Raw genomic sequence first — 17,586 nt, forward strand, 5'->3', positions numbered from 1 at the left:
TGTCTGCTCTGACCTAGACCCGTCTCCTGGGTCAGCTGAAAACCACACCGGGGATATCTTAAGAGGTAGCGACCTGGTAGCTCCGCCACAGCAAAGTCCAGATCCATCAGCATCCAAAGGGTGAATAGCGGAAGACTGCCAGGATAATGCCAAGAGTTAGTCCTATGCCAATCCGGTTGGTAGGCACAGTGCGGTTCACACTCACTGCCCATAACAAAGATAGATTTCTGTATTCACCTTGTGTATGAATACTGTATATATCGCTTATATATATAAAAATGAGTTACTGTCTGTCTGTTATTTTTTCGCGACCATACGACTGAACCGATCTTCACCAAATTTGCACACAGATACATCAGGTGCCCGGGATGGTTTTAGACCGGGTATCAGCTCTCTGGGACATACCGTTCCTGAGATATTCCCAACAAATGACCTACATTAGCTAGTATAAGCCTGCAAGTTTTTCTCTTCAAATCCCAACTGCCATACACACGGTCACATGTCTCTTATCAGCCAATAGAAGCTCACAGGTCCTTAGTCTCCACATACACACAGTTTTGCTCTTGGTTTCCATAACAACCCAGCCATTTTTCGTCACTGCTGTAGGTCAGCTTTAGGCTAGGGCTACAGGACGACAACAAATCACACGACACATAGGGCACAACTATGCTGCTACATGCCTCCAACTTGGATGGATTTTTTGTGACTGTCATGTCGCAGCATGTCACTTATCGCAGTGTGACACCCTAGCCTATCATTATAAAAGTTGTTGAGACAAAATGTTGCGCGACACATGTCGTTGTGTAGCCCTAGAATTGAAGGTGCAGGGCGCTGTGGAGGTCACTGTTAAAGAGGCGGGCACTGTGGAGGTCACTGTTAAAGGGGCGGGTGCTGTGGAGGTCACTGTTAAAGAGGCGGCGCTGTGGAGGACACCATTAAAGGCACAGGGCGCTGTGGAGGACACTGTTAAAAGGGTGGGCATGGTGAAGGTCACTGTTTAATAAGCAGGCACTGTGGAGGTCCCTGTTAAAGGGGCCGGCTGTGTGGAGGTCATTGTTAAAGGGGCAGGCACTGTGACAGTCACTGTTAAAGAGGCGTGCACTGTGGAGGTTACTGTTAAAGGGGCGGGCGCTGTGGAGGTCACTGTTAAAGGGGCAGGAACTGTGGAGGTCACTGTTAAAGAGGTGGGCACTGTGGTGGTCACTAATAAAGGTGCGGGCACTGTGGAGGTCACTGTTAAGGGGGCGGGCCCCTGAGGAGGTCACTGTCAAGGGAGTAAGGTGCTGTGAAACTGACTGTTAAAGGGACGGGCTGCTGTGAAGGTCAAAGTTAAGGGGATGGGCTGCTGTGGAGGTCCCATTTTAAAGTGGCAGGGCACTGTGGGGGGTCAGTGTTAAGGGGTGGGGAATTGTGGAGTTCACTGTTAAAGGGGCAGGGTACTTTAGAGTTCACTGTTATGTCGATATCTTTTAACGACACACACAAATATTAAATAAAATAGATGAAATATAACCGTGCAAAGCCGGGTCCTTCTGCTAGTTTAAATAATACATTTTGGCATATCTTGGAAGGCCGGTGTGACAGAAGCAGAAATCTACACCAGCTAACAGTTGGCATAGTTTTCAGGTTTCATTTATAGCACCATTTTTCTGGTATAGATATTGGCCAATAAGTCAGACCGCTTAGGTCCTGCACAAAGTTGCACATTTTTGGGAAAGACTTGATATTTTGGCAAAGGGGGATTGATAGACTGACGTTCGCATTAGAAAGTGACTTCCGTTCTCTTACCACTAGGTTTTATTTCTTATGTTCTGATCACATCTCATTGATGACATATCCTGTGTGTACAACAATAGCAGAATACATTACAATGTAATTATAAGTGGACATCACATGTTCTGTAAAAATGTGGGGGGGGGGGGGGGCTCAGTATCATATTCTCTGATGGACCCAAAGAACCCCAATGTGTTGCTGATTAAAAGGCACCTATACCTCATGACTCCTCAATTGCTTACTCTTCTATATGCATATGACAGGTGCAAATGTAAAAAATAAAAATTCAAGAATTTGTGCAATGTGTCAGCAGCTGTGTTTGATGTGAAATGAATAGAAGAGGGGGTTTATTTTTAACAGAAACAAATAATTTCTGCATAGCAAACAGTATGTAGGAGGCTCGAAGGCAGAGAGCTGCAGGTCATTCAGTCTTGGTGATGATTCAGTATCCTCTCTCGGTGTCAGAATAACATGCTCTTGTGTCAATGATTATATTTCACAAAAGTGTCGCTGAGTCTTGATACGCCATCTGATATTTAGAAGAGAGATAAAGAGGATGACATATTTTCTTTCAGAATGTGTTTCTCTGCCAGAAATCCCAAGCCTAGTGCTTGTAGCAACCAGCAATACAGTGGACATGCAGGACATGGTAGGGGCAAAATATGCCCCAGTGTCTATAGGTTGACAGGACACAAGAAGCAGCTGCCCATAGGCAGTCCTACAAGGCAAGCCAAGTACTATTAGAAATGTCAACACAGCTACTAACATATTCTATGACTGACACCTTCACTCAATCCTTATACTGATGAAGTTGCATTCTGATTCCCCAACATTCTTCACACAAATAATTTAGGTCTCTGTTACATGAGCTGAAGAATTTGACAATTATTTGAAACAAATGTTTTAGTGATCGTGGGTTGTCAACTGCTGGACAACCACCCATTATATATCACACTTTTCATAAAACAATAATCATACTTCTAAATAAACAAACTGTAGGTTTTTCCCAGTGTTCTTGTGGGTTTCTTCTAGATTCCACTCCCACACTCTAAAAACTTACCGATAGGTTGAATGAATTTGTATAAAATTGGTTCTAGGTAGATCTTTGGCCACCCTTACCATTCTTGAATTTTGTTAAATACTCCAATTTCTCACAATACAAATTCAATACACTATTGTCGCCTGCTAGCAAAACCCTTGACAGAATTCACACAAAAAAACACAGGATGGACAAATATAAACACATGGGAGGAATTTATCATGAGGGGAATATTTGAAGTCAGTTTTGGTGAGCCTGCGTTGGCGTACTTTATCAAACACTTATCAAATGTTGCATGTTGTTTGATACATTTGTCTTAAACCTAACACCTTTGTCTAGAAAAGCTACTCCAGCTTCCCTACTTCACCGTCTTGCGGGAGAGAGGTCGCAACTTTTTGAAAAAGTCACAGTGATAAATCTGAAGTGAAATTCATTAACATAGCTAACCAGACCCACTTTGCCACCCCTATTTAAAAACTGGAGTGAGTGGTGTAAAAATGCGAAAAAGTTGCAATATTTTTGTGCAGGCAAGTTTAAAAAGTCACATTCAAATATATATCAAAAATTTCCATTCCACCCCCAAAGTTGGTCCTCCTACTCATCTCAGGATATGTCAAAAGGAAAGGTAAGGATGGACACAACTGTAGATTGTCAGCACTATTGAGCAGGGGCGTTGCTAGGTTAAAACATTGCCCCTGATGTTTTGTCCCAGGCCCCGAATGTCCTGCCTGCCTGCTAAATACACCTGCAATTGAATCTAATGCACTGGAAGATCTGAAGGACCTGTGATGACAATAAAACAGCCAGTGGTTGAGAAGTACCTGCGATGATGTCACCATCATGTGACCAGTGTAGGAGAGGACGGCAGTGAAAAGGAGAAGTCCTGGGGGAAGAAGCTGAGGTGATGTCTGCTACATGAGGAGAGGTAAGTGAAGGGAGAGGCAGAGCAATGCTGGGAGTTGTGGTTATTTAACTGGGACTGTATGTTAGGGCTGAAGGGAGGGATGTTATTTACATGGAACTGTGTGTTAGAGGTGGCTAGGAAGGGGGTCATGTTATTTAAATGGGACTGTATGTTGATGGCAGCTGTGGGAGGGAGTGATTTTATTTACTTGGGACTGAATGTTGGAGGGGGCTGGGGCAGGGTGATATTATTTACATGGGACCGTATGTTGAAGGCGGCTGTGGGAGGGGATTATGTTATTTAGGTCGGGTTCACAGCACCGTTATGAATTCCATTTTTGTTTTCCATTGTAACATGGTTATAACAAAAATAATGGAATTCATAAGATGGAAGTCAAAACAGAAACCTTTAAGAGGCATTCAGTTTTGATCCTTCATAATAAGTCCAGTTCTACATAATGGAAACCAGGACGGATCCGTTATGCTGCCCATAGACTTGTATTATGAAGGATCAAAACTTAATGCCTCTTAAAGGTTTCTGTTTTGACGTCCGTCTTACAGATTCCAATATTTTTCCATTATAACGCCCTTACATGGGACTGTATGTTGGAGGCAGCTGTGGGTTGGAGTGATGTTATGTGCATAGGACTGTATGTCGGAGGGGGCTGGGGGAGGCATTGATGTTATTTACATGGGATTGTATGTTTATGACAGCTGTGGGAGGGAGTAATGTTATTTACATGGGACTGTATGTTGAAGGTGGCTGGTGGGGGAATGATGTTATTTACATGGGACTGAATATTGATGGGGTGATGTTTACATGGGATTGCATGTTGGAGGAAGCTGGGGAGGGGGTGATATTATTTACTTGGGACTGTATGTTGAAAGCGGCTGGGAAAGAGGTGATGTTATTTACATGGGATTGTATTTTGGAGGGTGCTGTAGATAGAGAGGGGTGTTATTTAGATGGGACTGTATATTAGAGGAGGCTGGATAGATGGTGTGATGTTATTTACATGGGACTGTATGACAGAAAGAAGAATATAACTGCAGGGGGCATTCTAAATACAGGGAGGCACTTCAGGGTGAGCATTATAACAGTGAGGGAAGTATAAATACTGGGGGCACTTTAGGGGTATTATAAATCCAGGGGACTATAGACGTTTTTATTACTGCTCTGGGCTCTATAGGATAGACTTATAGATCCGCCTTATTTCTACTAAGATCACTATGGGGGGGGGGCTTATTACTAATGGGGGGTTGGAGGGGGCTGTAGATAGAGAGGGATGTTATCTACATGGGACTGTATATTGGTGGGGGCTGGAGAGATGGTGTGATGGTATTTACATGGGACTGTATGGCGGAGGGAGGGAAATAGTGTTATTTACTTGGGACTGTATGTTGGAGGGGGTGAAGGGAGGGGAGTGATGTTATTTACATAGGACTGTAGTTTGGAGGGGGAAGGAGAGATGGTTTGATGTTATTTACATGGGACTGTATGGTGGAGGTGGGAATATAACAACAGGGGGCACTGCAAATCCAGGGGACATTAAGCATTCTTATTACTAGTGGGGGCTCTATAGGAGGGACTTATAGATCTGCATTATAGCACTATGGGGGTGTTATTACTACTGAGGGGTCTGTAGAGAGCTTTATTACCACTGGAGGAACAATAGGGGGCCTTATTTCCACTGGGGGCTCTGTGAGGGTATTATTAATACTAGAGGTCTCTTCTACTAATGGGGGTACTCTTGGGGAGAATTATCACAGTTGGGGGCAGTATTACTAATGGGGGCATTCTAGAAGGGAATTACTATTGGTGGGACTATGAGGAGCTCTATTACTATGGGGGCACTCATATTTCTTCAGGATAGTATTTGGGGGTATTGGGGGGCACAGCGAGCAGCAGGATAACACTGTGGGGACTCAAGGTTTGGGGATGATGATAGAATTGCAAGGAAGCTAACATGTCTGTGTGTTGCACTCTGCAGAGACATGCACGGCTGAAAGAAGTTGTACGGACCAAATGGATAAGATGATGACAGAAGATCGACATCAGAGGAGACATCACCTGGGAGGCCCTGGATGTGAGAGGTATGAGCTGCTGTTTAGCAAGCACAGCAAAATGTGGTGTGTGGGGTGAGGTGGGAGAAGACTTAGAGAACTGGGCCATATTGGGCCCCGGATCTTTTGAGACCCTAACAACGCCCATGGTGTTGAGGGCGGGGACTGATAGGAGTCATGACAGTCTCTGTACAGGGCAATGTTGATGCTATATAAGCAACATGAAATAAATAAAGTAACAAGTAAGGTAGGGGGCGGCACCACTATCCCGGCCGCATACACAAGGATCATATGCTGTTAACGGCTGGAGAGGACAACACACGATCGGTGGTGCTCGGCTGCACGGGTAAGATTCAATGTGAACGTGGTGAGAGGTAAATGAAAACAGCGGCACTCACCCGTGTGTTTCAAAAGACTTCGGCAGCTTTATTCATTCAAAAATTTCATCAGGCAGGGGGCGGATATTCACAGGCACGCATTGATCAGCGGCGGCCGTTTCACGCTACATGCGCTTCTTCTGGCTGTGCGTCAATGCGCGCCTCCATACCACTCCTTTTAAATGCTGGCGCAGCCCGTCATCACAGAAACTGACAAATCGGGCAACGTCTGCATAAACAGGGTGATTAACATACGACACATAGAAGGACAAAGATCCATGCAATGGTTCAGGTATATGCAAATCAAGCGGCAAATATTTGTGTGACATAACACTACATAACACTACAAAAATGGGCTAAGATCATTTCTATCATTGAGTCCGAGTTCTCCTAGGGCCTGGGTGCGTAATATCCACCTAGCCTCTCTCTGCAGGAGGAGGCGGTGTCTGTCTCCCCCCTGCAGAGGGGTGGACACGGTCTCCAGGCCAGAGAAAGAAATGCAATCTGTATCGCCATTATGTACAGCTCTCATGTGTTCTATGAACCTAGGACAGCCTTTCCCTGTCTTGATTGAATTGAAATGTTCCCGCACACGTTCAAAAAGGCATCTAATAGTTTTTCCAATGTAGAAACGTCCACATGTGCACAATAATAAATATACTAAATAAGTACTCCGACAGTTAATGAAGGTATTGACTATATGTTTAATGCCAGCAAACTCAATACTCTTTTTCTGGGAATTATTAGTGCACAGTGAACAATTTCCACACCTATAGTTGCCCTTTGGAAGGTTGCGTTTGAGCCAATTCTTGCTACTGTCCATTTGAAGTCTGCTCCTGACGAGTTTGTCCTTAATGGTGTGACTCCTTCTAAAGGAAATGAGGGGTCTCTGTCCTGTCAATTCATTTAGGGTTGCGTCCCTCCTCAAAACATCCCAGTTCTTAAATATGACTGATCGGATACGGTCAGCCATAGGGCTGTATTTGAAGGAGAACGCAAATCTGGTGCCCCCAATATGGTCAGTACTTCTATCCAATTTTTGATTATTTTTACTCAAGAGACTATCTTGTGAGAAATTTCTCTCCACTTTTTCCATATCCCTGCTAAGTATTTCTTCGGGATAACCCCTCATTACTAAGCGCTGTTTTAACTCTGCTTGTCTATGGTAACCACTGTCTTTGCTGTTAATGCGTCTTAGTCTGATAAATTGTCCGTATGGTACGGCTTTTTTGACGCTCCGAGGATGGAAGCTGTCGTGGTGGAGCAAGGAGTTGGTCGCCGTGGGTTTACGAAAACCTTCCGTGACCAACTCATCGCCTTCCACCACGACAGCCACGTCCAGGAATTCTAACCTACTCCCCCCAAAATTAAGGGTAAAAGTCATACCCATGTCGTTGCTGTTTAAATAATCAACAAACTCACTGCACTCTTTTTCCGTGCCCTCCCAGACTATGAACACATCATCTACAAAACGTAGGTATGTTTTCAATTTTAAAAGAAATGGGTTGTTCATAGAGTACACATATCTGTCCTCTAGTCTGGCAAGGTACATGTTTGCAAAAGTGCAGGATACGGGGGTCCCCATAGCCGTACCCAGCTTTTGCCTGAACCAATCACTACCAAATTGGAATACATTGTTAGTCAAGATGAACTTCAATGACTTGAGTAAAAATAATCAAAAATTGGATAGAAGTACTGACCATATTGGGGGCACCAGATTTGCGTTCTCCTTCAAATACAGCCCTATGGCTGACCGTATCCGATCAGTCATATTTAAGAACTGGGATGTTTTGAGGAGGGACGCAACCCTAAATGAATTGACAGGACAGAGACCCCTCATTTCCTTTAGAAGGAGTCACACCATTAAGGACAAACTCGTCAGGAGCAGACTTCAAATGGACAGTAGCAAGAATTGGCTCAAACGCAACCTTCCAAAGGGCAACTATAGGTGTGGAAATTGTTCACTGTGCACTAATAATTCCCAGAAAAAGAGTATTGAGTTTGCTGGCATTAAACATATAGTCAATACCTTCATTAACTGTCGGAGTACTTATTTAGTATATTTATTATTGTGCACATGTGGACGTTTCTACATTGGAAAAACTATTAGATGCCTTTTTGAACGTGTGCGGGAACATTTCAATTCAATCAAGACAGGGAAAGGCTGTCCTAGGTTCATAGAACACATGAGAGCTGTACATAATGGCGATACAGATTGCATTTCTTTCTCTGGCCTGGAGACCGTGTCCACCCCTCTGCAGGGGGGAGACAGACACCGCCTCCTCCTGCAGAGAGAGGCTAGGTGGATATTACGCACCCAGGCCCTAGGAGAACTCGGACTCAATGATAGAAACGATCTTAGCCCATTTTTGTAGTGTTATGTAGTGTTATGTCACACAAATATTTGCCGCTTGATTTGCATATACCTGAACCATTGCATGGATCTTTGTCCTTCTATGTGTCGTATGTTAATCACCCTGTTTATGCAGACGTTGCCCGATTTGTCCGTTTCTGTGATGACGGGCTGCGCCAGCATTTAAGAGTGGTATGGAGGCACGCATTGACGCACAGCCAGAAGAAGCGCATGTAGCGCGAAACGGCCGCCGCTGATCAATGCGTGCCTGTGAATATCCGCCCCCTGCCTGATGAAATTTTTGAATGAATAAAGCTGCCGAAGTCTTTTGAAACACACGGGTGAGTGCTGCTGTTTTCATTTACCTCTCACCACGTTCACATGAAATAAATACAACTTCATTAATAGGAAAGCTTTTCTCTTAGAATTTTGAAATTAATTGTATCAACAGGATTAATAAATTACATTTTATATTGAATTATTATTATTATTTTCTCTTTGAAGTCTCAAAAAGTCTGACACAGCATGAAACAATATCCTTAAAAGTATAAAACTAGCAGATGGCATAAAATTTTCTCTAAAATAAACATCTCAGCACTGGTAAAATCCAGTCCTTTCAAGCACCTATTAGTCCTCCACTTGTCATCCTAACACTTCCATTTGCTACTTTAGGCTTAATAAAAAAATAATTCCATATTTCATTCTAGACATCTAAAAAAGCTATTACACACTCTGCATGGCACCATGTACATCCACGCGAAGGCTCAGGGATAAGGGAATCTTAAATATATATTTTAGGGCACAAAACAGACCCTAGGAATCCAATTTACAATGGTAAAGAGTCTTTGATGTTGCAGTAAGGTCTAGTTATTCTAGAACCATAGACAGATATAATATGTTTATTTAAAGTAGGAAGCTTTCTGATCTCAATCCAACTATTTGAGTTCATGAATATGGCACAAACGTCTTAGGAACAAAAATATCTTCTTATATAGAAAATACTAGGATAAAGAGAGTGAGAGATAGTGGATATGAAACAAAAATAGCTAACCCGATACTATATACACACTTCACACACTGTCTCAACCCCTGTTCATGTGCCCCAATATACACACACCTCAATACTAAAACTGCAAATCAAGAAGGACAACTTGTAATGTTATGCAAATCAAAGAAGTATCAGGAAACGCTAAGATCTGCAAATGGTTACATTTTCACACACCTAGCTCCAATCTGTGGCATGTAGGAGAATCATAAAAGCCAGACACAAAACAAAGTGTTTTAGCCACATGAAACCTCAAAAAATCTGATCAAGTCATGTAGGATGATTGTGCGGTGCCATCTGTTCATCCACAGGCCAGTTATCATCGCAAACTGAGAGGGAAAGACAAAATCCTTGAACTGAGAGACCTTGGTTTATCACTCTGGCGGATCACTACACACGTAAGCCAAGATGTCAAGAATATTCAACACTGGGTGTCCTAGTGGTTGGGTGATCAAATCCAGCATTCCAGAAAAATGTAATAAGATATAACATTTATTCCATACTTGTTACAATGAAATACATCATGTCCAAGGGCAGAAATAGCACACCATGTGACTCATTTCTGACCCCTCCTGGTCCTTAGTCATAAATCATAGTGTCTACACAAACCATCAGAAGGTGTCTGCACAATACTGGTCTACAAATCAGACGTCCAGCTACAGGTGTCCCATTGACCTCTTACCACTGCTCTCAAAGGCTATCATGGTGCACAGAAGGACGACAATGGAGGCTGAAATGGAGGTCAATCCTCTTCAGAGATAAGTCCCACTTTTGTCTTGGGCAGAATAATAGCTGGAAATGCCATAAAGAAGCCTTTAAAAGGAGAATGTCACACCGGTTCTGTTTTCTGTATTATGGTGTGGGGTGGCATAATGTACAGCATAGTTCAGAATTTCAGACTCATGAAATGGCAGTAGGACAACAGCACTCAGACCCCCATTGATCTACTAAACTTTGATGACTAGGTGATTTAACTTTGACTCAGTAAACTCATAAGGAGTCCAGGGGGTGCAACCAAGGATGCCCATACAATAGAGGCATAAAAAAAAGTTAAACCCATAAAGGAAAAGAGCCTAAATCTGGTTGTACTCATATTCTCCATTGGTGATGTAAAACTATCCAAAGCTTCTCCCTAACATCAAGGGATGTTCATATAACCAATAAGGGAAGGGTTGATATCTTTTTGCACAGACAGATAAAATTTCAGTAAGGCTATGTTCACATCGCAGGCAGGTGATTTGTTCAAGCCCTTGTCTCACAGACTTGTATTGTTTGTCTGCAACACATCCCTTGTGTCCTACAAAGTATGGGCAATAATCAGTAGCGATCAGAAACTTTTATTCAGGTGATCATGGTCCCATGTAAAAGGACCTTTAGGCCTAACATCTCTTGTTTTGTTAGGCAATCGGTAGAATGTATAGATGAGGAGGATGAAGAAACACCAGAATAGCCTTTTATGAGGATGGCATTGTGACACCAGGTCAGGTCCCAAAGCTGCTCCTGTTATGGTATTTGGTCCAGTTTTGTCGAAGTCTTCTTCTGGCAATAGGTATAATATAGAAGCTACACTATGTTGCCATATGACCAACATAAATAGCAATGTATCCAGAAAGCTATATTATGAACTGACAATGATGATTTAAAGAGGTGTAATAATGTAACCAAAAATACCTGCATGGAAATCTATGCCCACAGCAAAAGAGGTTCCAGAGATCGGCATGAGGGCATCCATTCTGTCGCTTGGATCGAGCGGAATTCCTCTAACTCCTTCGTGTACAGAGTACATGAGAAATGACTCTATACCTGTGTAATAATAATACAAATTATAAGCAACATAACAGGCTGCAGATACATTCATGCTTAAAGATGACCAAATCAAATCAGTTTTGACCCATATTTTGTAAAAACTCGATTTGATTGGGGATTTGATTCTTGTGAATAAGAGAAAGCAAGAGAGAAAGAGAAAAATAAATAATAACAAAAAGAGAGAAAAAAATATGAGACATAGAGGATGTCAGAACATCATAAACACATTTTCAGGTCAATTAGACCAATTTCGATTCAGGTAGACTTGCTTTGTGCCCCACTTGAATTGACTGACCAATCTGGCCAAGTTGAAAATTAATTTTTTGTGATTTCCTTATCTGTAATTGCACTAAATTTAACATGCATATGCAGTTATTTTTAGCTGGATCATCAAGAAAAGAAAAGTGGACAGCAGCATTGTTACAATTTGCTGTAATGGGTTTCTCTACTTTAAGACATTTTTAAGAACAGCTTATTTAATATTGAACCGAGACATGACACTCTCTATATATTGTGTGGCCAACACCAACTAAGAACAATCGGTGAAAGAAAGTGACTGGCAATGTTTACCTTGACAAGACATGCGGTTCTTTCGAAGGTTGTAGCCGACGGTGCACATGCATGTCCGAGTAGTTTCAGAGGTTGGCAAACAAAGCTGGGAACATCCACCATTGCTGACCTGGCATGGATTACTACCTAAAGAAAAGAGAACAAAAAAGAGGACACTTTCATTTAAGGAATAGTTGCCAAGGCTGTTATTTAAAGAGTAATTGCAGATGCATTTGACATTTCTTTAGCTTATTCAGATATATTGTATAGTCTTGTTCATAGGAGCTTTATAAGGAAAGATATTATTAGGAAATATATATTGATTCTATTAACACCACTTCAATTAGCAGCCATGGTTCTTTGACAATGGATCACAATGGCGCCTATAACACCACTTCAATTAGCAGCCATGGTTCTTTGACGATGGATCACAATGGCGCCTCTAATCCCCCAATGACTAAAATTGGTCACCTGATGGTGTCCATTCGAAGCTATGGAGATTTCTCTTATAAGATTTCTCTCTTATGACCATGAAATAGCACTGAATTATGAATTATTCACGCAGAAACCTTGAAGGACCCTCTAAATAAATGGCCAAACAGGAGTGTGAACATAGCCTTAGAACAAAGATTGAAGTTTTAGATTAAGAAATGCATACAACAGTTTTTTCCCTCTCTTCCCTTTTTGGAAATCCCAAATAGGTGAAGCCCAATATCTATCTAATTAACTATCTATTATCTATCTATCTATCTATCTATCTATCTATCTATCTATCTATCTATCTATCTTTCAATCTATCTTCTTTCCAGCACAATAGAATAACATAGACTTCCATTGATTTTAGTGTACAGTACTGTAAATTTTGTCATTGTCTGTGGATGGATGCTTTGAAGAATAACACAGTAGCTTTAGCTCTTTGAGCACTCGACATGCAGAAGGCTCTCCAGCCCTCATCCAGTAAAAATTAAAATCAATAACATTGATTTTATCAAGTTAAGCATAATAATAAAAAGTCACCCTGCATTTTGAACGAACACGGTGACGGCTATATGTGAATGTAGGTTTGAAGCATCAGTCCTAGAATGTATTTTTTGTTGTGCTTACTTACATGTAGCTGATTTTATTTCTTAGTGGGTTAAGTACTGGAGACCACTTTCTTCTTGACCATGTTTGAGTATTTGCCATAAAAATCTGTGCAAGCTTTATATGATTTGTATAAGGAAAAGTTGGTTTGGAAGAGCATGGACTACATAATGGAATTTGTTGTCACCATGAAGAACTATGCATAATAAGAAACATGGATGAAAAAGATGAAAAAAGGCAATATCACCAAGTGGGACCTGATGGCTCTCGTATAGACCCATCCACACAGGGATTTCATATTAGTCTTACAGGGAAAAGCTATTCACATAACAATCTGTTTCTACAGAACAAAAACTGTCCTTCATGTTAGCTGACATGGGCTTTGATTTAAGTGAGAAACTTCAAAGAAGATCTGGTGAAGAATATGTTTCTGAGAAGGCCTAAGGCTTACAGTCTAACATGAAGACCACCTATGGAGTCATTGTCTAGGAAGAGATAATGGGTCAAATTCTTATTTTCCAAGTAAAAAAGATGAGATAAGTGTATGAACTGTGGAACAAGCAAGTAAGGATCTCATGTGCTGCAGTAGAATTGGTTTTATCCCAAGATGTGCATTATATTATACAAGTTGCTAATGGCTTTTATGGGTTTTGCAATGCCACTCTAATAAGAGGGACCCAGAGGAGAAAAGGAGCCATAACAATGGTTTTGTTATATCCGGCAGCTGGGATTTTCTTTTTTTTATTATTATTTAAAGGAGTTTTCTGGAAATATGTACTGGTAAGCCATAAAAAGAACAAGCCAACAATGAGTGATCGGTGGTGATCTCAACCCCTGGATATCACTGATCAGCAGGACAAAACTCATCACTACACCTCTCTTTGAAGTGCAGGAGACCCTTTAATGTTTGTCTATACACAATCATTTATCTGTAGAGCATCTGTGGCTTTGTCTAGTATATCAGCAGCTCTTCATTTACCCCCAGCTCACTGCTGTGCTTCTGGCACAGTGACTCATCTGTACATGCAGAGGTGACTGGTGCTGCTTCCGTCACCCGAGAGGGGCAGAGTGGAAGATAGGAGTAGTAGTGGCTCTCATGTTAAGAGTGAATCACAATGGCAATCCTCACACTGATTCTTTCTAGGGCCAGGGCCATGAAAGGAGGATGCACCCTTTCTTCACTCTGGGCACACCCTAATGCTGGGGCTCCTGCCCAATGGAAGTTGGTTCGATATTGTAGGTTTTGTGCAGGTGCAAGGCAAGAGCTGTAGGGTCCAGGAGTCAGTAATCAGACCAGATATATAAACAAACGTCTCTGCGTGGGCTGTGTCAGAGTTAGTTAACTCCGTCACTTCTATACATCACCATACTGGGACTATACAAGGAATTAAATTGCATAACATACGTACCTTTAATACTGCATAAAATATCATACAGCTCATTTACATATACTGTAGGTATTTTCTCTGTTTTATTATACAGCACCATGCCTGTCCATGGGACGTTTCTGGCATTGCAGATCAGTAAATGAAGCTGTAACACTGCATTTGGCCCATGGACAGGTGGGCTGTTTTATTTTTATTTTATTTTTTTCCAATGAAAGCAACCATATTTTTCTAATACTGTAAAATATTTTTGAAAGGGTTGTTACATCTTCCTATTTCCATGGCAAGATAGGACTAAGCACCAGCTCCAGGGGTTAGGGAAGCAGTATAGCTTGTTCTGCTACTCTGTTTGAGTAGCTCCCATTCACCTCAATAGAAGTTATGGAAACAGTAGAGCAGCGGCCTGCTGGACTGTTTCACCAAGCCTGACCACCTAGGGCCAGCACTTATTCTAATGTGGCCATGCAAACAGCAAGATGAAAGAACTCCTTTAATGCTGACATGTTCGTTTTAGTCCACACTTACAATCCCCATATCATATCAATTCTGGAGCATCTTTTAAAACTCTGTATTGTTCCATTCCTCTATTAGTCCTACTATTCCTACTAGAAGGTTATGAATAAATTAACAACTAGGTTATACCGGTTGGGGGGTGTCCTATACACTTGAAAAATAAAAATAAAAATAAATCCCGGCAGTTGTATCTTTTTTTTCAATATATCTGTTTTATTCCATCCAAAGTGAAATGTTCCAACAACCAGGACGCGTTTCGGCGATATGCCTTTATCAATAGGTACCTGTTGATGAAAGCATATCGCCGATACGCGTCCTGGTTGTTGGAACATTTTACTTTGGATGGAATAAAACAGATATATTGAAAAAAAAGATACGACTGCCGGGATTTATTTTTATTTTTCAAGAGGAGGTTGCTCCTTCCCGTAGCAGCGTTCACAAATTTACGAGTGCCGACCAGCTGGATTATCTATATACTTGGATGTCATGAGGGACACACAAACAGTATGTAGGGACACATCTGTTTGACAATGGGATTGGTGGGACCAAGCTACCAATTTAATTTTTTATTCCTAGGAGGAATAACAGGATGCCGAGTTCTAACAGAAGATGATTGTTACTTCACATGGAATGCATGAATTTGAGTGGAGACAGGTCTTCTTTAAAGAGGTTTCTATGGTACTTAGATATTGATAGAAACCTCTCAGGGATGTAGCTATAGGGAGCCCAAACTCAGAAGGGGCCCAACCAGGAGAAGGACTAAAAGATTTTATTGCCAGGGCCCCCTCAACAGTATTATACAGTGACATTATATATAGTGACACTGTAGGAAACGGATGGACTGGCTGCAGAGCCTCATCTGAGAGAGCGATCTTGACTAGCCCCAGGAATGGGGGTTGCACAAGAGTCAGAAGTTGCGATAATGTTGCTGGGGGAGTTGAGTGCTTTAAAAGATTTGCTGTGGGGCTCAATCATTTCTAGTTACGCCAGCTCTTCCGGGAAGAAACATGTGCTGGAAACTATACAGTGGATGTAGCCAGAAGCAGAAGGTTCTGTGTAGTGGCCGCGCTAGGGTACTGTAGCTCAACTCCCATTCAAGCGCTGGAAACAGTGGACATAACCTTCTGTCCACTGCATACAAAAGTTTCTGGTGCCAGCAGATCACTTGGTGTCGGAGCCCCACTGATCTGATATTAATGATATATCCTGAAAATGCGTCATCTGATTCTAAGGACCGAAAACCCCTTTAACAGCACCATATTCTACGGAGATTTGACCTAAAGACCTAAAATAACAATAATTCTAATAACAATATATATTAACATCCTAGGACCACGCACACTGCCTATGGTGCATAGCTGATGGTGCCACATGGTTACCTCCACAAGCCGATGCTTTTCAGACTTTTTTATTTATACAATTTTCCAATTAATTAAAAGTCACTAGTATTTTATATAGCATTTATCACTGTCTGCCGCTGTCCAGATAAAGTACTCTCAAAGCAGTCGACAAAACTACGGTCTCCTTGAATAACAAATTGTCTCCCAATCCTCCTGCGATTGGTGTCATATTGACTAATGAAGTGGCTAATTGTACTTGGGAATCTAGTAGAGGCAGCAATAGAAGCACCTTAAACACCACTAAACTGCACATTTTTTATCCTAATGGAGCTTTTAAGGTACCTGCAGTGATTCTGGTAATGGGGTTGTCTCTTATATTGATGATTTTGCCAATAGATTCCCGAGCTAAAGATGGCAATTTCATTCAATTGAAATTTACCTAACAAGGTGTGACGGACTTCTAAGTAGTCTTCTATTATTAAATTTGAATATACAAGTCACAGGATGGCGGGTAAGATATTTTCTCTATGACCTTTTTTAAAACTACCATATGTTATCCGGGTACCAGATAATAGGCTAGCACATAGAGAAAAAAATACATAAAAATTGCATTGTTGATGGTAAATGAAGTTCAATTACAGATGCAGCAGAGCTCGGTTTGATAAGACCAAGTTGACTTATAGAGTCCCATAGTTCAAAACTCTACACTATATCGGCTCTGTATGGGGTTTTAGGTTGGTTTCAGAACCTATGGTGATTCAGCGGAAGTTGACCAAGTTGGCATAGTTAATACCAGTGAAATTATTTTATTTTATTATTTTTAATTTAAAGTCCCTTAATGTGAAACTGTGCACTGCCTAGGCTCTGTGCATAGGGCTTTAGGCTGGTTTCAAAAGCTATGGTGATCCATGTCCAGTTAAAGAGAGTTATTATACTGTCCAATAGTAAAGAACCGTACCCCTTATAAGCTCTGTGCATGAGGCTTAGGCTGCTTTCAGAACCTATTTGGTTCAGTGGAATCTGGCCTAGTTGACATAGTCCAGGCATCCTCAAACTGCAGCCCTCCAGCCAGTGGCGTAACTATCGGGGAAGCAGCTGCTTCGGGGCCCGGCGCCCCGGCAGCGTGTGTGACAGTTTATTTTCAAGTTAGTTAAATATCGTGTTCAGGGCCCCTTCACAGCAGCCGCTAGTGTGATCTAATTTTACTGTCTGCTAAAGTCTCCTGGTCTGGGATTCGAACCCACAACCTCCAATCTATTAGTGAATCAGTGGCAAAGCATTTACCCTCACAGCCATAAAGGCTGCATTACAACTGACTGGGAAAAAAAATAAAATAAAATAAAATACATCTATACA

General features: G+C 41.7%; 1 protein-coding gene across 1 annotated transcript in view; it reads right to left on the bottom strand.

Moving 5' to 3' along the window:
- The window catches only part of LRP1B (LDL receptor related protein 1B), a 1,294,122-nt gene that overhangs the window by 363,333 nt on the left and 913,203 nt on the right, over positions 1-17,586 (bottom strand). The window contains 2 exon segments of the mRNA XM_044303104.1: positions 11,226-11,357; positions 11,931-12,056. Coding sequence (XP_044159039.1) covers positions 11,226-11,357; positions 11,931-12,056 — 258 coding nt within the window.

The sequence above is a fragment of the Bufo gargarizans genome, chromosome 8, assembly GCF_014858855.1.
Source record: "Bufo gargarizans isolate SCDJY-AF-19 chromosome 8, ASM1485885v1, whole genome shotgun sequence".
Lineage (NCBI taxonomy): Eukaryota > Metazoa > Chordata > Amphibia > Anura > Bufonidae > Bufo > Bufo gargarizans.